Below are 22675 nucleotides of genomic sequence, written 5' to 3'. Positions count from 1 at the left end.
GAAATACTTAGTTAGATGATTATTTAATGAACTGATAGCAGTTAAGATGTGAGACATCCTTTAAAGTCTAAGGAACCTTTTAGAACATTTCAAAATTAAAGAACTTCCACATGATGTAAAAGTTCTATAAAGAAATGACACTTTTAATTTAATACTGTCCATGCCAATACCTGAGTACTGGCCAATACTGATGCATAATTTCAAACTGCTTATGTTTACAGTGAGGTGTAAGGCAAACATGTTCCTAGTGTTACATTTAATGTTAAAGGTTTTTCTCAAACATACATCTGATATTTTTCAGCAAAAGGAATTAAAATAGCCAATGCCACACTTTTGATTAAATTAAATTATTTTTATAAACAGTTGATTGATGAACTGTTATATATTTCTGCTTTACTCATTACTTTTGTTTGTTTATAAATTCCAAGCTTAAATAGCTTCTGATGTCATGTGACATTCGAGTTGTGTCAAAATGGACTTGCTTTACTTCTTTTTATGTTTTGATAACTGGACTGGACTGGATAAATTTTCCCCCCAGTATCTGGTCTTCTGCTGATATCAGCCCAATAGCAGCATCCAGTATCACATCACTGTCATCTCTTTTTTTTGCAAGACATGAACAAACTTGCTGAAAGAAACTTGAACTTTTCACAGTATTTGCAGATTACAGCTATGCTGTAGTTTTGATCTTTCTGAAGTATCTCAGTATTTCAGTATATCAGATATTTCACATTGTGTTTGTGATGGGCAGTTTCAAATTCCAGCTTCTCTTTTAGAATCTGAATCACTGGCTTCTCCCTCTCTGACAGCTGTGAAGTCTGTATTCTTGATCGATCAAGTTGAGTCCTGGGGCAGACTGCGGGCTTGATGTAGTTGTAGTCTTGTTTACAATTATTCTACCTCATACAAGAATAGGCAGGAAAACAAGTGAAGAGGCATGGGAAGAGGCAGAAACACTTTCTTTAAATATATGAAAGAACACTGGAACCAATGTTTTACTGCTTTTAATTACTATCATAATGTATATTGTAAATTATTATTGTCTGAGAGAAAACATCTTAAATGTCAATAAGATATCTAAGATAACAATTCTTGTTACATTTTTTTTATAATTATAATATTAAATGTTTTTTAGTACGATTCATTTTTAATTATTTAACCATATTATTTTGTTTACTTTAGGTAATAATATTAACTTAATTGTAAATTTCTGCTTAGTAGTTAAAGCAGAAAATGTATTACCAGTAAGGTAACTTCACTTGATATAACTGCTCAGTATTAGTCTAAAATGATCTAAAATATGTTTTGATTAGTTAAAATATAGTATCTTATATGTTATAATAATCTTATAACAACCTACATTTAGGATGTTTTTACTTGTTAAGGTATATTTGTTTGTCATTTGTACTTTATATTTATTGAAACATTTTGTGTTTCTTCGTTATTGTTTATCAGAACAGTCAGATTTTGTGCAGGTGAGTTTGGTTCACACTCCTCATACTAATCCAACACAAAAGCTGCTTAAAAATTACACAGTGAGTGTAACAATAGTTTGGGATAGTCTTGCAACATTTGGAGAAGAAAAGCAGGAAGAAGATGAAACGTTACATTCAACTTGTCCTTGGGTTGAAGTCAGAGGCTCAGGCCAAGCTTCAGTCATTTGAACTCTTATATTTCTTCTCTATGTGTTTACACTTTTCCTTTTTGTGCCTTGGTTCCTCTCAATGCTGATTTGTTATGCTGTTACAAAGTTTCCTTTTGAGTCTTAGTTTCTTTCAGCATTTTTTCCAATGCTTCTAGAGTTTTTACTTTTGTAAGTTGCTTCCTCTCAATATTTCTTCTGGTCTTACGGGGAATCGTAGGAGCAGTGTGCATGGTCTTATTATTTGATGAGATAAGGTTCTGTGTGAGATTGCAGTGAGATCATCCAGAGAATTGATAATTGGTGGTCCAGAGACCTCAAGTTGGCAACTCAAATAGACACTCTAAAGTCATGTAACATACAGATCTGGACACTGGGAGTGTCTCACTCGATTTTCAATGATTATTGGTTCTTTTTACTGATAGGAGGTGTTCCAATCTTACACCTTCTATGGGCCTTATCTGGCACATAAAGTTCAGATAGAGTCCACATCATGCATCCAGTGTATTTTACACTTCCGAAAATCATCCCAACATTTCAAGCATGGTTTTACATTTCATTAGATTTTACATCAAAAACTTCACATTATTAATTTTTACTTATAACTGAGGATAAAAAATGAATAACACATTCATTAATAAAATGAAGCAATTTGGCTTAATGGCAGTAGCACCATGACATACTGTTTAGTGTGTTCCTCTTCTCAGGGAGTTCAAGCTGCTTCTCAGTGGTGATCAAACTAATTTCTCCTGACAGTTCAGAGTTGTGCATAAGCTATGAAAATTCGCCAAGTGCTTTTACAGTGTCTATAAAAAAGTATTAACCCCCTTGGGTGTTTTATTTCCTTTTTATTGCTTTTATAAATTGAATTATGGTCAATATAATTTGTCTTTTTTGACAGGAATTTACAAAAAAACTCAAAGTGACATCAAAGTGAAAACAGATTTCTACAAAGTAATGTCAGTTTAATAAAAATATGCAATGTAAAACAAGTGATTGCATAAATATTCACCCCCTTCCAGTCAACATTTAGTAGAGGCACATTTGGCCGCAATCACTGTCTGGATAGGTCTCAATCAGGCATGCACATTTGGTTGTGGAGTAAATTCAGTTTGCACAGGGAAAGGGTATGAACAGCACTTTTCAAGTCCAGCCACAGCATGATGTGTTTGTGGTGATGCACAGTGTTTGGTGTCTGCCAAACATAGTGTATTGTCTAATGGCCAAAAAGCTTTATTTTGATCTCGTTTGAACAAAGAAACTTCTTCCAGTTGACCTTGGAGTCTCCCACATGTCTTTGGGCGATGTGTAGTCGAGGTTCTCATATAATTTTTTTCATATATTTTCATATAACTCTTCAATAACCTTCTCTTTGGGTTCTTTTGTCCTCACTGTGTATTTGTAGGCAGAAGTGCTGATTAACTAGTGACTGGACCTTCCAGACAGGTCTTCATACTACAATCACCTGAGACACATTCACTGCACTCTGTTGAATGGGGTCAATTACTTTAAAAAGAAGTGAATATCTTAATGCAATCACTTATTTTACATTATTTTACGATATGTTTGTGTTAACTTTAGAAAATTCTTGTAAAAACGCCAAATTATATTCACCATGATTCCATGTATGAAAGCAATAAAAGGGAACTATTTCAGAGGAAGAATACTTTTTATAGGCACTGTGTGTAGAACTGCATTAGTACAAAAATTCTCTCTCTCTCTCTCTCTCTCTCTCTCTTTCTCTCTTGCTCTCTTTCTCATTTTTGAGCAATTTGCCAAGTTCATAGTTTTCCAGACAAATTGGGTTACTTTCAAAATGCAGTGGTGGCTGAAAACTGTCAAATTATGGGGTGTGCTTTTTTGGGCTACTTTGAAAATGTACCATGTCTGCCAAAATGTTATTGCTACAGTTGAAAATGAAAATCAATTACATTATGACATTATGAGTATGAGCTGGCCTAGTTTAAACAGTTGCAAACCTAAGGGGGTTCAAGCAGTAGTATTGGGATACATGTGTGCTATGTATATGGACAAAAGTAGTGGGACACCTGCTCATTCTTTGTTTCTTCAGAAACCATGGGTATTGGAAAACAACAGTTAATCCTGCTTTTGTTGGAGTAACTGTCTTTACTGTACAGGGAATGTTTCTACTAGATTGTGGAGCATTGCTTGGAGTGCATTGCATTCCGTGACAAGAGCAATAGTGAGGTCAGCATGTTGATGCTCACCACCCCACTTCATTCCCAACTCATTCCAAAAGTATTGGATGGAGCACCATCCATCATTCCAGAGAATATGGTTCCACTGCTCCACAACTTAATGCTGGGGGGCTTTATACCCCTCTAGCTCACGCCTGGCATTAGGCATGGTGCCAATAGGTTCATGGTTATCTGCTCTAGAGAGTCCTGTTTTTTTTTTTTACTTTTTCACAGTGACCAGGCTGTGTGCATCTGTGTCAGTGATGGGTACAACTTGAATGCATTTGTTAGAAGGGGTGTCCACACACATTTGGATATATAGTGTAGTCCTATTTTATGGAAATATGGTCATTTGAAATTATGAATGAATGTATGTATGACTTAATGGCCAGACAATTTGGTGGGTAGGTTATAGGTAGTTTTTGGGCTGGAGATTTTCCAATGTGTTTCAAGTGTAATGTTCTGAAATTCAGAATCTATCAACACTATAATTCCAAAAATTGCACATTTTAGACATCATTAAAATCTGCCAGTGTGGCCAGAAACCCCAACATTAAAGGCACAGTCTTGTACCTTTGATTCATATTTCATGTCTAAATTAAAAATTAAAGCTTTGAGCTCAAGCATATATAAAACTGCTTTTGACTTTGCTGTCAAAGTTCATATAGAGGACACATTAAGCCTTCCACTGAAGCAATGACAGGGAGGTGGCACAAATTCCCTCAGCGAAAGCGGTGTGGGTTCTGTTTCAAAGCTGCATTTCTCTTTTGGTTCCTTGGCAACCTTATCACTCTCTCTCTCTCTCTGGTGGATTGCTGGCTTGGAAATGTCTGTGCAATGGCTCAAACTTTCCACCAAAGATAAGAGTAAATATATGTATATGTATTTTTTCCCAGGCATTTTGCTCTGAAGCTTTTCCTTCTCGATTTAAGTCTGCCATTTCTGCCTGCTAAAGGACCATTCCTTGTGTAAATGGCCGCCGATCTGTAAATGGCTTGCCGTGGAGAGTCTTTTGAATGGGATATAATATGATTTCTTTGTGGGATTAGTATTTTTTCCCAAGGAATGCTGTCTAAAATATGGATTACTGTCTTAAGTATATGCGTGTGTATAAAACGAATAGATTTTCCAAGGATTTTGAAAAATGTAATCTAACCATAATAATAAGAATAATAATAGTAATAACAATAACAATAACAACAATGATAATAAAAAACACCTCATGTCTTTGGCAGTGTTGAGCAGGAATGTACCCCAAAGGCAGAGATTATGTGTCATTGGCTCATATCAGCAATAAAACAGCGATTGGTTCCCTTTAGGGAAAAAAAAGGGTTATCCTGGGATTATCTCAAAGCCAATCATAACGCTATTGTCACACATACTGTTAGTGTATATGCATGGTACACAAACACAGTAACCATTAGGGATGCATATAATGAACATAGCCTATATTCAGCAACCTAGGCGATTTTGTATGCCTCTAAAAGCCCAACCAAGTTGTGGGCTAGTTTTAACAGACTGGGTGGGTTTTGGGCTCTATATATTTTTGTTGGACCTGGCAACCCTGGTTGATTGAGTTTAGAAATTGTGGAATCAGTGGTATGCACTAACTGTAGTGACATTTGGGCTAGTTCATTTATGTGGGTCGATGTTACAGCATTGGGACTATTGTTGAATGTCAATCCTAATGCTTTTGTCACACAAAGAAAGGACAATTATTGAAATTATCAATGAACATTTTTGCATTGTGGGCTAGTTTTAGCATGTAGCTGATAGATTTAAAGGCTGGGTTTTGCTGCGTTTGGCATTCCTGGGAGTAGCAGTCTAACCAGGATCCAATCAAAAGGGCTGCTTGATTTACATTTAGCATACTAAAGAGGTGGGCCAGTGTAGTGTTAGAAGTCTTGCCAAAGGACTCATCCAGTCACCCAGACCGGGAATCAGACCCCAGTCTCCCACATGGTGTGGTAGCTCACTAGTAGGTAGTGGTGTTATCCGTTGTGCCACATCAAATAACAAGACATTTCGAAGTCACCTTCAATTCTCATTCTAAATGACAGGAACTGATGAAGTCTCTTCCACACCACCATTTTTTGGCTGGAGATTTTCCTGGACATGGCAACACTGCCAGTCCAACCAGGATTCCGTTAGTGGGGTGTTTGAGTCCAGAAATTCCAGAAAAGTCTTTGAACTTCAATTTTAAAAAAGAAAACTGTAAAAAAAAAAAAAAAGAAAAAGAAAATGTGGGCCCCTTAAAAACATATTTCCTGTCCATTGTAGCCCACTTTTTCATTATCTGGGCACATGTTTCAACTAGAGTGCCTGAGTTGCGGGTTTAAACTGTTGTCTGGGTGGGTGTGCTCAGGTAGGCTAGCTGATACTAGGAGCTGAAATTCTATCAATGCAGTTAAGATGCATGTGTTTTTAAGGCTTTGCATTATCAAATTTGAAATATTTCTTGGTCTCCAACCAACTGAATAGGCAATGCACCGTTCTGGTGCTGTCTATGAATGGTTTATCCAGTCCCAGTAAGTAGAGAAGAAATATCAGCAGTGACGTTTCTTTCTACTTCTGAGTTTATACCGTAGGGATGCTACACTACTTTTTAACTGAGTGTATGCCACTTACATAAAAAATCCACTCTGTGGGAACTGCACAGAGCAGATTCTCAAACTCAGTGACTGAACCAATTAAAATCTCTAGCTTAGCTGGAGGGTGGGGCATTTCTCTAAGAACTTGCATGTTTAGTGAGAGTGACAGCAGCAGATTGCTAATCCAGTAAATGTTTTTACTGTGATGCACAAACTGATGCACTTCATCACAGATTATGTTTCAACACTGTGTGAAATGCTGTAAATGTCAGTTGCAGCATGTCTTTAGGATTTAGAGATATGAGCTAGCAAAGTTGGCTCTCTGAGCAGAATCTGGAAACCTGCAAAATCGGCATTCTCTAACAGGCTTGTGGGGACATTTTTATGTTAAATCTAAAAAGTGTATGTAGAACTGAAAGGATCAGTCAGTCAGTGTTCCACTTGTCTTTTGTCCATCAGAAAATGTTATTTTTCTTTTATTCATAGAACCAACAACTGTTCCCCAGCTCGACTAAATCCTTATTTTGAGAAAATTAGTTTTTTCACCTGAAACCAAGGTTGGCTTACTGTGTGACACTGGAAACATTTAATCCAGTTAGATTTGGTTTATACCTTTCCTTGATATATCTACATCTGGTCATCGTCACCTGCATGAGTTGTGCATTTTGGTACTTCACACACTGACATTGACCTGTAAGCACAAGCAACCAAAGAGTCAAACTCAGCAGCAGAACCAGTCAGAATCTCTATTTCATCTGCAGGGTGAGAACCAATCAGAATCTTCAGAATGAGTTCTGATTGAGTGAGAAAACTGACTGAACTGTCTCAGTTCACAAATCGAGTAGATATGTCTACACTTGGCCACTGTTTGTGTTCTACACTGTATGGAATGTGTAAAATATCAGTCACACTATTTACATAGTATATATACTGCTACCTAATGTTCTTCAAAGATGTTAGCCAGCACAGTAAAAGCACTGCGTGAAATTGATAGTTCATGAAAAGGTTTACTGGGACATGTTATTACATTTTGCAGCTAATATGTATGTAGAGCTGAAATCTATGATCTATCATATGTGAACTATCATATATGGGTAAATCTATTACTACAATTACAGATATGACTCATTTTTATATATTTGCAGAGTTTATCCACCTACAGTTTGCATCAGTTTAGCCCAGTCACACTGAAGTTATACAGTAAGTAGTCTTTTTGGCTTATATTGCTTTTTACAGACATGTTTTGCTTTTTCAAGCAGCTCCCTCTAGGAAGTGGAATTTACACTTTGAGCCACCCCTAAAGGCCACCTTCTGGATAGGCATTTCTGGATAATCTGAGAGATAAAGAGCTGCACTGAAAGTGAAAGAAGCATGTGCAGTCCCACAGTAGCGTATTATTACAGGATTTTACATGAATATATGACGCATCGTCGCACGTCTCGTTCTTTCTTTCTATCTTTCATGCATTTTTCTGCCAGCTTCAGTAAAGTTATATAGTGGAGTAGACAGTGTGCCAAGCCTGGAGTAGCAAAGAGAAAAATACTATTTTCCTTATTTCAAGTCAATGAAGCATCACAATGATTTTGAAGCTGTTGTTTTAAGGTAAAAATGCTACATAAGGCTGCTTTAAGTATGCCACAATAAAGGGTGGCCAATCAGAACACTGATTCTGAGTCATTTACATACATCATGTTTAATGGAGTAATATAATAAAAAATAGTGTCTTTATGGTTAATTCTTTAGGATAAAGAGTGGTTGGAAAATGGCAGCATAAAAATTAATAATGACTGTTTTTGTGACAAAAAAAAAACAAAAAGGGATAAAAGGTTCAGTATATTGTCCAACCATGGACTGAGTATAAGCCATTATACAACTAGGACACTTTTCAGATTTTATAATAGCATGAAGATTCCATTTTTGCCTTTTGTTTGACTTCAGTGTAAGGGTTTGACACGCTGTCAGGGCTGTCCACAAAATTATTTTATTACTTTACAAATCACTGAAAACATTAGCATTCATTTACTCCTTTAGGAGTGCTGTTCATCCACTATCATAACAGGTGATGCTGAAAGAGTTTATTTCTAGTTTTGAATGAAACCAGTTGTGAATGAGAATTATACACAGGTAACAAAGTCATAGAGGCATATCTCAGAAGGCTCAAGTTTAAAAAAACATATTTCAAGTAAAATGCCACTGTGTGAAAACATATAGAACCCAGCCAACAGGCAGCACCTAAATACTACATTATACACAGAGCCCTGTACAGCATCTCCAAAACATTAAGGTACGATGGTTAGAACGATTTCGCTAGTATTCTAAAAAATGAATATCTATCAAAATTGTAACCACCAACCATATTCTGAGATGGGATGTGCTTCTCATGAGGGATAATGGTCCAATAGAAAGTGATCACTGACCAATATATAAGAATATGCTCTCATTGGACACTTTATCAGAAACCTCTACCTTACTGGTATACAATTAGAGAATGTGGCTGAACTGTTCATGCACGGTTTGTGTTAGCCAACTGCTAGTCCTTTATCAACGTTCAGTTTTTGACCATAGACACTTGACTGAACACCAACATACAGGCAGCCACAATTACAGTGCGTTGTTTCTGTGACCCAAAATAATATCCCGTCAATAATACTCTGCGATAGATGGGCCACAGCCGGGTAATTTGTACATATTGTATATTGTACATATTGAACCTATAAGGTAATCAGGAGCTCATAAAGTGGCCAGTCAGTGGAAGTACAGGGTAAGTATTAAAGTAAGCGGACAGCGAGTGCATAATACTGTCTTCTAAAGTATGTGCGGTAATTAGTGTAACTGGTTAAAACTTACATAGTAGTAAATTGCCCTTGCCATTATAAAAATCCTGCCTCTACTCATGCATTGATGCTGGTATGGTTGAATGGAGGTAAAAGTAGAGTTCGCCTTTTGAACTGTATGATTTGGTGTAGGTTTTGGAATGCCATAATAAGGAATAACGGCTAGTTGTGAGACTAGCACTGATAATGCAGAAAGCACAGAGTTCAAACACATACAGCCCAGCCATGGTGGAGGCGTGACGTCAGCACAGCCTGGAATTCAAATGAGGGGGAAAGTGAGCCAAGCTGAGGAAAAGTTGATTAAATCCCACTGAGCTGTGCATGCCCTCTAACACAAAGAAAGAACTGCTGGGTAGATTTGAGCTTTTAGCAAGTCTCTTGTGGTAGCGTCAATCAGACTTTATGGCGCAATTGCAGGGGTCCAAGCACTGAAACCTCCTATTGCCTTGTCAAAATATTTCCCCAGATATTACATCGCTCCTCTGTGAGATAAAGTACGCCCTGGTATATAAGAGTCCAATTATATTTCCAGCTGAATACCATGAGTCACTGAGGTCTCGGTAGAGTCTGGGTTCTTGCTTAATTTGGTCGTTTACACCAAAACCATAACTCTCTTTAGATTCCACTAGAATCTACTGCCAGAATCACTCCAATTGCACTGGGATGACCTGATTTACTGTACTTTCTTGAACTGTATTCCATGCTATGAGGCTGGTTCAGCAGTACACCGACCAGTAGATGAGGTTGAAGAAGATATAGGCCCCGGGGAAGATCATGCGAGAGTAAGTGTCAATGGCATGAGTGTTCTGGATGATGCGGAAGCCCCGCAGGCCTTTCTTTTTTGTTCCTGTGGACTCGTTGTCTAGGGACAGGTGGACTACCATGCGCTCCTGTTTCTCAGGGGGCTCTTCAGTTGCCATGGGGGCACGGGTGTACCCTGCCAGGCTGTTACTGTCAGCCTCGCTGTACGTTCCATCCAGCATCATTGTCCTGCCGTGGGAGAGGCCACATGTACAGGGCAGAGACTGCAAGGAAAAGGGAGAAACACTGTCTTAACAAACACAAACTCAAAACCTATATATTTATACATGAGATTTCCTCACTCTCTATATAGGAATATGTATGTATTTTAATGTGGAAATAATAAGCATTTAAATCATCATTTTAATTTCTCACTTTTTATCACATAAGTATCCATTATAGTAAAAAGCATGGACCACGGAATGCATTTTTGATAGATGGGCTAGAAATCAGTGCAACACAACCCCCACGCCAATCCCAATCCCAAACCCAATCCCCGCACCCATCCACCCATGTTGTATGGAACTTTACTCTGTTTATAAATTTCCTAGTTTTCATTTGAGCCACTTATTCTAGCAGTTTGTCATGGCATACAGAGTGACCTGATTGGTTGGTTTAATAAAGCAGGAGCGAATAAGAAAAGTTTACTTTTATTGTGATACAGGGGCATCTAGTAGGCTTGTAAGTTTCATTAAAGACACACACAAGCCAAATGAAAAATGAGACCACTGGTATATCTGTTGTAAACATGCCTGCTAGCCTTGTATAGCAGTTCTATAGTGATTTCTTTGTTTAAAGGCTTCTAGACCTTCTTATGGTGTGTCTTGAAGGTGGGAGGAATCTTTTGAAAAACTACAAGCACTTAAGGGTGAATAATTAAAGGCATGGTGTTTTCAAATGATTTTTCCATTTCCAAATGATTTTTCCTATAGCACTGCTATACAAGGCAAGCAGGCATCTTTACAGTAGATAAAGCAATGGTCGTATTTTTCATTTGGCTTGTGTGTGCCTTAAATGAAACTTACAAGCCTACTAGAAGTCCCTGTATCACAAAAAAGTGAACTTTTCTTATTCGCTGCTGCTTTATTAAACCAACCAATCAGGTCACTCTTCATGCCATGACAAACTGCTAGAATAAGTGGCTCAAATGAAAATTATGAAATGTATAAATAGAGTAAAGTTCCATACAACATGGGTGGATGGGTGTGAGGATTGGGAACTCTGTGGCGTGGGAGCCGTGTTGCACTGATTTCTAGCCCATCTATCAAAAATGCATTCCGTGGTCCATGCTTTTTACTATAATGGATACTTATGTGAGAAAAAGTGAGAAATTAAAATGACGATTAAAATGTTTTTTAAAATATTTCCACATTAAAAAAGCATCAAAGCAGTTCTGACTTTTAGTTAGCCCACCTCTGGCAATAATTGTGTTGACGTAATATATTTTATTTATGAGGAAATTCCTAAATATTAACTATTGGTAAAGAGAAAACCATGTAGCTTACATTACTACTAGAGTATGAATATTGTATTTATTAGCTGCTACAGAGTTTGCACCATCCCTGTTCATCATAGGGGGTTCTCTCTATTCACTCTATAGTCAAAATGTTAGAACAAAATCTTGTATCTCCTAAAAGGCAACTTGAAGGAATGAAAAAAGGCAACTTTTCATGAAAGTCAACATAGAATGTCATTTTGGAGAGTTTCTATTGGCCCATTTATCATGAACTTTTTACACAATGTATAAGAAAGCCTGTTTTTGTCCATTGTCCAGTAATTTCACCACAGAGCTTGTTGGAATAAGCCTTAAGAAATGTTTATGCCAGTCATGAAAAGTGTTTGTAGAGCCTTACGAATTCTGTCCTGCACTAAACTGTTACCAAAAGTTCCCCATGCCATCATAAAAAGCCTGATATCTAATATTAATTCTTTTGAGTGATAACTACAAAGCTAATGATGATAAGTTGGGTCGGTAGGAGACAATAGTAAGAGCAGGATAGGCTCTGTACCTGTTCTCTTGCCTTCTCCCTGAGTTTGCGTTCTTTGCCGTCCTTTACTGTTGTCAGGTAGTTCACAGCTGCATACTCGAGGACGGAGAGGAAGACGAAGACAAAACTGACCCACAGGTAGATGTCCACAGCTTTGATATAGGACACTCGGGGCATGGAGGCATTTACCCCTGTGATGATGGTGGACATGGTGAGCACCGTTGTGATGCCTATAAAAATAAGAAAGCTTTTCATTAACCAGCAGTGTTCTTCCTACCTCTGGAACCCTAGGATTTTTTTAGTGATCCATCTTAATGCTTATTATCTAATAACTACTATCAATGTATCAGTAACTATTACGAAGCTACTGTGTAGCTATGTAGCTATGGAATTGAAGACTGGATATCTGGGCCTGTCAGTAAGTCCTTGGAGTTTAAGGGGGTTGAAAAACAGTACTGTTCAGAGCTGCTTGCTCATTCATTGCAGCAGAAATAGTAAGACTTTTTTTGCATTTGGTGCAGTTCATAAGATGAGGCTGAAATATTGGGTCAGGGTTAGGCAATCCATCATCTTTAGCGCTAGAGGATATGGGGCTGTTGTGACAGCCCTACACAGAAGCACCTGTGTCAGCTCATTCAAACATTAGGGAGCCTCTAGAAACAGGTGCATTAGATTAAGGGTTAGAACTTCATCTTGCAGGATTGCAACACACCAGAAGAAGGTCCTGGTCCACTTCAGCATATTCTTATCAGACTCACTAGGGTATTCTAAGCAGACCGAATAATTTCTGTTCACCAGATTCATCAAATTATCTCCATTCCCAATTTACCAGTGACCCATTCGCGCTCATCAAATGCTACAAGGCCGTTCCTGAATGATATAAAAGGTAGTTTGAGCTGTCTGAAAAGTTTTTTGCTCTCAGTTTGGGAAAGTCACTTTTTATTATTTCTGCATTTAAGCAATCAACACACATCAGTCTATGCAGTGTATTACATAAGCCTTATCCCTGTTGGCATGGAAATCAATATGATATGCATTGTACATACCATGTCAACTTGACCAACAGGAATAAGAGGGGCTTAATACAGGACATGGTTTCGAAAGACCCTTTGAAAGGTCTTGAGTTTTCAGCTCCTGACAAAGAATGGTTGGTTAATATAATGTGAACGGTCTTAAAGTTCAGTTCCTAAAGTCCTGACAAATAGGAGAGCTTATGAATCTGGATCTATGTGGATTCCTGGTGGGTGGAGATCTTTACTTTTTTGTTTTCTATTCAAAACATAATTTGCTTGTTTGGACTATGCCATTAGCGTATAATGTTCAAGGAGGCGGGTGAAGAAAACTTGAAGAACTTTGGGCTGGATCTGCTAGTGGTTGGAAACAAGTCCCCCTCTGTGAGGAGAGAAGACGTGGTGGTGGAGGATTACGAAGACTTGTCAAAAACATATGAACAAATGGTATTTATAGGATATTAGATTTAGAGGAGGGGCTTCAGGCATGGTCCTTGTCTAAAATTATTCATAACACTACCATACAAAATTCATAACATTCATAACATTGGAAAAAGTTTCATACTTTCATATATTTTGTATATTTTTATGTTTTTTTTCCTTTATGCTGTTTATTTTTAAGTTGCTGACCAACTTAAAAGAGGTAATTTCGTCAGCCTAATCCATAACCCTGGAACACTGAGAGGATGGAAATAAAAGAAAACTCCTCACCCTGAGTTACTTTTAGAGTTTTTTAACTGTCACATGAAAATAGTTTCCATTTTCAGTGAGGTTTTCACAAACCACCACCACACCCTTTCCCTTTTAGTCCTACATCTGTCCGGCCTTCTAGCTTAAAGCAGAAGCCACTCAGAACTCCAGCTCTAGGAGTTTTCTTTTCTCCCAGTCATACTTCACTCATTTGCTGACTCATAGTTTCAGAAATAGCAAAACCCCTATTTGTCTTCTGAATTGGGCTCAAGAGTGCTGTACCTAAGGAGACTCTGGCAGGGACGGCACGGCGGTCGATCCAGAAGGACACCCAGGACAGCATGACCATCAGAGTAGCAGGGAAGTAGGTCTGCAGCAGGAAGAAGAAGATGTGACGCCGCAGGGTGAAGTTGATGTACAGGCGGTTATACCAACCTGGAGGAGAGGACCAAACCAAACATGAGTATTTAGTGGGGGACTGGGTGTTGGAGCCACTGTACATGGATTTCATTTGTACAATTCAGGTCAAAATGCAGCAACACTGCTGTCGGGGAAATTAGTGCAATCTGACAGAAACTGATGCTGATGCCTTGTTCATGCCATGTCTAAAAAAAGTCTCTTCAGTATCAGCTACAGCACATTTGTGCTAGCCAACCAGCATAAGAATACTGCTAGCTTTACTTTTAAACCTCTTTATTCCCAGAGACTAAAGAGGTTGTAAACAGTAGCCTTGAGCGCTGCCAAAACAGCTTAATATCAATCTAGCCAAGTGCAGAGGTGCAAGAGTAAACAAAGGAGTTTTACAGAGCTGACAAAATCTAACTTTGTATCTTCAAAAGGTTTTTCTTGAAGTCTAGACTTTGTACACATGGTGAGGAGATTCTACCACAGTTCTTCTAGAGTTTCTTCTACAGTTGAAAATCTGCCAGCTGGCTAACACTAGCACATTTACTTTTACATTGATGTATATTCTCTAAATGGCTAAGCTATTAAAAAAAGCACGCTAGTCTTGCATAACCCCTTAAAAAGGCTATGGGCCCACCGCTGTTATTTGCAAACTATTATTACTGAAGAATAGCCAGCCACCAGTTTGTACAGAAGTCCCTGTAGGTACTGAATAATACACTTTAGTGTGTAATAAGCCTTGGAGTGTTGAGGGGTTAAATGTCAAAAATCATGTTGCATTATTAATTTTATGTCTTTTAGGGATCAGTTCATCTTCTACTCACTTAACTATTCACAGTAACATTTTTGACAGTTCAATTTTGACCAGGGCCCAAACTTTTGCATGCCACGAGTACCAAAAATGCTTATATGAGTGAAAGAACCCTTTTACAGTACAATATGGAACCCCTCTTGATTGGCCAAGTGGTCTGAGATGTAGTTGTCACTGAAAGCCAGCGCAGACTGTCATATTGGTGTGTTTGCATGAGCATTTTTGCTTTTTAGCTTCCGCTTGCCAAGAAGAACCTGTCACCTGGCAACCCGTGTTTGCATTTGCTGCACTACCTCAGAAACGTAACACTGTAAAAAGCAGTACCAGTGCTGCTGTAGAAGGCCAATCTTGAGGTTGTGTGGAACTTCTGAATGAGGAACTGAGAGAGAGAGATCCGGTCGTCCGTGCTGAGAGATTCATCACCGCTCTTCCAGTAAAGCATTAGATCCTCGTCTGTGTAGGCGTCTGTGCACAGAGAGCATGGCTCTAATGTTCGAAGAGGTCTTAGGCTAATGTGTGTGATCTTTTTTACAGGACTTTGATGTGTAGTCAGAATCCTACAGTGTAGTCAGAATCCAGTCATTGTGAGAGATCAGGGTAACATAGTGTAAAACTGACTTAACATGCATGGCATTTGTTCCCAGTACAAACAATGAAAGAGAGTATTGTGTCTATATAAGAGGAATTTATTGTATATTCAATGCAAAGTCTTATATTTGATATTAGACAAATACGAGGGAGCTTGTAAGCACTTACAGCTCTCCAGCTCCAGTGTGCAGGTCTGTGAGTCAAGGGGGAAACGACTGAAGTCCATGTTACATGCTGCCGTCACTGTAACCCTGGACAGCAGAAAAATACAGCTGCATTTCAGGACTGCACTCAAAAACTATAGAATTGTCATGAAAACAAACATTATAAGACATGAAACATTACAAAAAATGTACTTCAGCTGTTAGCACTGAAATATTACAGTAATTTATAATATATAAGTCATATAAATCAAACAAAGTAGAAGAGACTGTGACTTTTCCCAGTGCTTTCTCCAGTCTTGTGGGATTTCCACTTGATTTTATGAGACACAAATAAATGAATTTGTACTTAGAGTTACAATTTTTCCAAAAGGACAAGACAAAATGTTTTACTGGCTGACTTTAAAACTACCACCTAAAAAAAATGCACTGTTGTTGGTGGTATCAGTGATAAACAGTGTTCTATAGTTTGGTCAATCACCTGGCCTTACTGTTGTTCAGTACAAGAATAGGTTACTATACTCTCTGATGCTGAGTGTGGTTCTAAATTGACCATGTTTGCTCTCAGGATTAAACCATTAGCATTTAATAAAATCAGCCACAACAGTTCATTAAAGAATTAATTGAACAATAAATGACTAATAACTCCAGTTTGATGAAAGTTAATGAGCTGAGTCGGAAATTTAATAGCAGATTAATAGAACAATTATAGTCGATTGTGTTAGATCAACAAAGGGGCCTTGTTGTGAAAGAAAGACCTTTAATTGCATGGAAATCCTTTCCATATTTCAATTAATTTCAAGCAACAAATGATTGTTTCATGGTAACTAGTAAATTGAGTTGGATTGTTAAACACACTGAAAAAAGCTCACTTTGAATTTATGTAATTAAAATGTGACAAAGGGTTGTAAATTAAAAATGATGTGTTCCATCAAAGTAGTGGCTTTCTTCAGGTGTTGACATGACATATTTCATGGAAGTGGGTGTGGGCTATGTTTATGTTCATTGTTCTTTAGGCGGCATTTCATCATGCCCCTGTGATTTGAGAATAATGAAAAGCAATGAAACCATTGCCAATATGCCAATAAGCCAGCATCAGGTTCAAATCCACCCAAAAGTGGTCATGAAGTGGTGGGCAGCACAAGGCAACTCAAAGGCAAACATGACCAAGAGTGGTTTTCCCACAAGCACTCCAGTACTCTGCCGTCACTCTATCCCCTCAGTACACTTTAAACACTCCAGTTTTCAGTGATGCGAACAGAAATCTCTGCCTGAGCAGAATAGATTACAGTGAATGTCACTCTATATGGTGATGTGAGTTGCTCCATGAAGTGGTAAGCCATGAGAGGCCACTCCACAAGATATAGCAATGAGCCATGAAAGGCCACTAACAGTACCTCTTAAGAGGGGGTTGTTTTGATACAATTGTGACAAACATATTGATGTTTAATGCATAATGTGATTTATTATTAATAACTCATTATCATATTCAGTCAGTTAATGTAGCTTGTTAATAGTGGGATATGGGTGCTGAACACAGTTAATAATCCTAACTTAATAATAAAAAAATCAGCTGATTTATGTGGTCAGTAACTAGGATCATATGGAATGTTTATGCTCTTGATTATCTCCACCAACTATCATCTAACATGAACTATCATCTAACATAAATCGATGCAACTTTAGACTATTTATACCTTTATAGCTATTACATAATTTATTCATGGTTATTAATTAGGTTATAAAGCCCAAATGATAAGCCTTAGGTCAGATCTGTATTTGGCTTACTTTGTCTTCTCTATTGGTCAGCATTAGTGCTGTCAGCTTCATCAGCTATATGTTAAGTAGGTACTACCGCTTAGTCACCAGCAGTCAGAATCATGGTCAGTGGGAAATTGTATTCGGCCTACAAATGGACATTTGGAAAGATCTTAGTCGTTACGTTCACCTTCACATTTTCACATTTATTGTGTTGTTGATGTTAATGTTTGTAACCCGCAGAAGTGACTGCCGACAGATACAAGTGTGTGTTCTCACTGCCTTATTTACCAGTGTGAGTGTACACTGCCATAGATGGGAATTCCAATGTACATAATCTTAAAGATCAATTCTCAGTAATAACGCTCCACCTTGTTACATATTAAGGCCTCCTTAATATGACTTAATATGGTGGCTAAATGGAAGTTATTAATTATTTGCTTGAAGCTGCCAGTATGTAAGTATCTTGATTGTCATTGTACTTAGAATGCTTATTAGAAAGCCCTGATCAGAGCAGAGGGTTAGACAATTTACGCAACTTCTGGAGTAGAAAGGGTTACCTCTGCTCGGTATATAACTATACTGACAGTTATAACGCTGACTGAAAGTTAGGTACCATTAATGCACTAATTTAAAAAACAGTTATAAACACGGTGTAACTGTATTTGTTGTAAAGCAGTTCCCTAAATTCTAACATTAGACTATCTGTTTGGATTGCAATAATTATACGTCATATTTATCTGACACACCACTATGACTGGTGGTGTCTAAAAATAATTAGCACAATATTTTCTTGTTAAAGCAATCAAGATTATCAGGATTATCAGGATTATTGGGATTATCAATTGTCGCAGAGTGGTTTTATGAGGAGGATATATAGATGCCAGTGTTGTGTGTGTAGTCAGTCAGCATCTAAATAAAAGGCTCAATAAATTTTTAGGTGGGCTGGCCACCATAGCCCCCCTGTATCAAGGGCCCCCGGTTAACTGCCTGTTGGTCTCCCACTGTGTCTCAGTCCTTTTAGATATGGAGCTATAATTTCATAATTATGCTTTAGAAAAAGAACTGACACAGCATCTGGCATTCAATCTGGCATCGCCTCACCTGAGACTGTACAGGACATGTCCATCAGGATAAACCCTGAGCATGATGTTGTCGGTGGTGGTGTCGTGGATGAAGGAGCGTTTGGAGTGGACGAAAAACACGTCAGGGACCCAGATCTTCTTCACCAGACGGCCATCAAAAGTCATGCTCTTGTTGGTGGTGCTGGGGAAGGACAGTCGTTCATCCTTCCAGTAGTGCCTCAGATACAAAGTCATGGTGAAGTCCTGCAGCAGAAGCAAGAGGTTTTTAAATATTCTCACAGCAATGCTAATTTACACTCAAAGGGGCAAAGTTCCCTAAAGACCCTTTCAATGGGCTCTTCTTCAAAGAAGAAAAATGAGACCCTTGAAGAAAAATTAGGACTCTTATGTTGAAAGAACCACCATATAATGAAAAGGTTCTACACTGGTAAAAAGGGTTTTCATAAAGCTGCACTTTCAAGCCAAGAACCATTAAGGAACCCTTAGAGCAGTAATGTGAATGTTACTGAAAAGAGAAGGTCAGTAAAAAAGATCTTCCTAAAGCATTTCTGTGAAATCCAGTGAAATCCAGTCGTGATAGATAATATTTTGAATTGAGGTGATGCAAAAAAAATGTTCACACTAGTAGTGCTCTATTTAAAGAAACTGTCTCATTCTATGTCTTTAAAGCAGGTAAAATGATCATGGAATAACAAATTTAGACTTAAACCAACTAAAACATCTAGAAACAAGCAGAATATTCTTAGAAATATTTAACAATGAAAAATATTGTTTTCACTTCCCTTTATTTGTCTTGCAGGGCAGTGGATTTCTTGGAAACTCACAGCCTAATGCAATATTATTTTTTCGTTGCTCCACGCAATGAAATGGTACATATGTTTGAATGGGAAAAACATGAAACAGTAGATTCTACAAAACATCCCTTCGCTAATAAAGTATTTAAAAAAGAGGTGCTGGTGGTCAGTCTCGGCACAGAAAGCCTCTGGCTACATCAGGATTCTGACTCAGAGTGACTCACTGAGAGTTGCCTTTGGCAATACATTTGCTTGTATGTCCTACAATTTAAAAGAGGTTATTTGGAGCAATTCCACAATAGAATGATGGTTAGTTCTTTAAATAATTTTTCAGTGATTAATCTTTTTAAAAACATTTAGGTTGTACAAAATACAATTGTAATTTTTCGAAAGCTACATAAGGACTTTGAACTTTGGTATAGCAATATTTAAACATTTATAAACAGAACCTGTTATACCAGCAATGACAAGATGTGTCCTCTGCCTTATTAGTTCCTTCATAAAGTATGATGATGGTTAAAACATCTACAATGTTGTATTGTAAAGTGGTATCCAACATTTGTACATTAGACTAACTGTTTGAATTGCAATAATTATACATCATATTTATCTGACACATCAGAGATAATTAGCACAATAATTACAAGATGTGCCCTCTGCCTTATTAGTTCCATTACTGGGAAATGAGGCTTCATAGCAGTGTGCCCCAATGTGTCTACACGATTCTATTTACTTCATAAAATCTGATGAGGGGACGGACTCCACTATTAACCTGCAATAGACTCCACTAGTGGACAGATTCTTCTTTTAAGCTTTAACAGACTTCACTAGGGGACGGACACCACTTTTATCTTTTAACAGATTCCACTAGGGTTGGATAAACTAACAGACCACATCTAAATAAAAGTCACTTATACAGACAAACAGCATCAAAATAAAAGTCACATGATTGTTTTTTGACAAGAAAAGGATATTGAAGTTTTATATTAGCAGGAAAGTTCAGGAAATGTATTCTCTCTTGTCAGTAAATGCATAAAACAAAAAGAGTTGTTTGGTAACCGAGCAATTCGTGATCAAATCAGCGTTGTAAAAAAAACGTCTGTCACATTGGTGTCTCCCACTATTAACAAGCTACATTAACTGACTGAATATGATAATGAGTTATTAATAATAAATCACATTATGCATTAAACATCGATATGTTTGTCACAATTGTATCAAAGGTACTGTTAAAGTCTCTTTACATTAATTTATGTAATTGTATGTAATTTACTTTATAAATATATTATCTCATATCATTATGTCATCACTGAAATAAGCTGTTTATTAACATTCAAACATCGCTAAATATGCCGTTTGTAGCTTATGCATGTGTCCACATTTTTTCCCAAGTACTGTAAATCCAAGCCAAAAACAATACAGGACAATTACATGTTTTAACTGGCATACGCTGATAATAAATGCTAATGGTATTTTTGAAAGCATTGCTTTATGAAACCTCCAAATACATACATTTCTCCAAATACGACACCTCCATTCCAGTCATTTCATATATACATGTTTTTCGTGTGCCATCAAAAAGTGTGGGTACCAAACACATGATAATTAAAGTAGTAATGAAATAATAATAATGACAAACAATCAGTCTATATCATATATCATTCTCTGTTGTCTTTAGTTTAACAACAGAGAAACAGTGCTTAATGTTGTTTTCCGTACATCAGATTTGGCAAGCTCGGTGCAGTTACTGTATTCCAAAAACTGTGAAATACTACCATCTGTTAGAGAGAGTGCAGCATATCTGCTCTCGCAATCGCCCAGATAACATAATGTGCCCTGGCCACAGCAGGCAGGCAACCTGATTGGTTAAGTCCTCACTCTGTCACCAGGCAAACCCCGCCGACTACGCCATCCTCAATCCCCATGGGAGCGGCTGATTCTCCTCTGCTCCCTCCTTACCATGTTACATAACAGCAAATCTCCATGGCCACTCGTAAACACTAGCACCAATACAATAAACGCCATTCCAGCACATCCCTGTGTTCCACTCAAGGAAGCTCCCAGGGCTGAAAACACACATGCGTGCAGCTGCTAAGCTAGCTTAGACTAGGCTAGGCCTGTAGCGTGATGGCACGAACTGCCAGAGACCCTTTAAAAAAACACCTTCCAGCAGCAGTAACTCACAGAATTTATTCATACTGTCTGCTTTAATATTGTTCTGTTCCCAAACAGAGAAAAATGCCGTTATCCAAATTAAATATAATCCTTGGTTGTCCTCCCACATGGAGGCTTACACAACATCATGATGACAGTTTTGAGTGCAATTTGCGGGCAAGAACAGAAGGCCGTTTTAATTTAATTACCATGCTACCAGCACGTGGCCTTGCATTAGAACACCAACAGTGCGTGGCTTGCGTTCTCCCCAGTCACATTATTTATTGTTTAACACTGGGGGAAAAAACAGTTCTTCAGCCTTTGGTGCTGGGAGAGAGGTCACTAAGCATGAATGAACGCATCTTCATCCTATTGTCTCGGTGTCTTATACAAACCCCGATTTAAGAGGGGATGAAAGGACCATGGCTTCATTTAGTGGCAGCAATGGAGCTCAGTGGGCCTTGCTTAATGCTGTTTGTGGCGCACATCGGACTGCATGTTTTCCCTCACTTTGATACGATCTGCATGGCTGCGTGTGCCATCCAGCATGCCATAACATCATAACACATATTCAGGAATCTGCTGAGGTCAGTGACAGTAAGACAGCACCGAGGGGCACACTTTCTCAGTACAGTAATGAGTTGCTGTCATGCTGATTGAATTTTAAGGACACTCACAGAAAAATTAATGATGGTAAAAAAGGTTCTTTGTAGCTATACCATAGAACAGGGGTGGAAAATTTTTAGGTTTAGTGTAATAAAATCAGGAATTGTCACCAGCTATTATTATTGTTGTTGTTGTTGTTATATGTTCATTTCATAATGATAATAAAGTTAATTTTCAGATATTGCAACATAATTGTTATGTATAGCTGTTTAGTTATTGATGATATAAAATGATTCAGAGTTTGGTGTGAAATTGTCTTTACAGTGGTGGTAAATGGAACCAGGGTTCAGAATACAACACAGACATAGCCATTTTATTTACCACCTGTGAACCCATTCTATGTTGATAATGGTAAAACAGCAGTAAATCTGAACAATTAACAAAAAACAAACAAACAAAAAAAAACAACATATATATATATATATATATATATATATATATATATATATATATATATATATATATATATATTTAACTACTTAAAACACCTATGGTCTAG

At 37.7% G+C, this 22675-nt stretch overlaps 1 protein-coding gene across 1 annotated transcript in view; it reads right to left on the bottom strand.

The window, feature by feature from the left end:
* Positions 1 to 8200: 8200 nt before the first annotated feature.
* Positions 8201 to 22675, bottom strand: part of gabrr2b (gamma-aminobutyric acid type A receptor subunit rho2b) — a 32604-nt gene continuing 18129 nt past the window's right edge. Inside the window, exons 4-9 of the mRNA XM_072695673.1 lie at positions 18582 to 18805; positions 15727 to 15809; positions 15295 to 15435; positions 14037 to 14189; positions 12076 to 12284; positions 8201 to 10290 (exon numbers count right to left, since the gene is read on the bottom strand). Coding sequence (XP_072551774.1) covers positions 9982 to 10290; positions 12076 to 12284; positions 14037 to 14189; positions 15295 to 15435; positions 15727 to 15809; positions 18582 to 18805 — 1119 coding nt within the window. The 3' untranslated portion in view covers positions 8201 to 9981. The remainder of the gene's footprint in view (positions 10291 to 12075; positions 12285 to 14036; positions 14190 to 15294; positions 15436 to 15726; positions 15810 to 18581; positions 18806 to 22675) is intronic.

Source organism: Salminus brasiliensis, chromosome 1 (assembly GCF_030463535.1).
Source record: "Salminus brasiliensis chromosome 1, fSalBra1.hap2, whole genome shotgun sequence".
NCBI classification, from domain to species: Eukaryota; Metazoa; Chordata; class Actinopteri; order Characiformes; family Bryconidae; genus Salminus; species Salminus brasiliensis.
The sequence above is the reverse complement of the archived record's forward strand: the minus strand, read 5'-3'. Positions and strand labels throughout refer to the sequence as shown.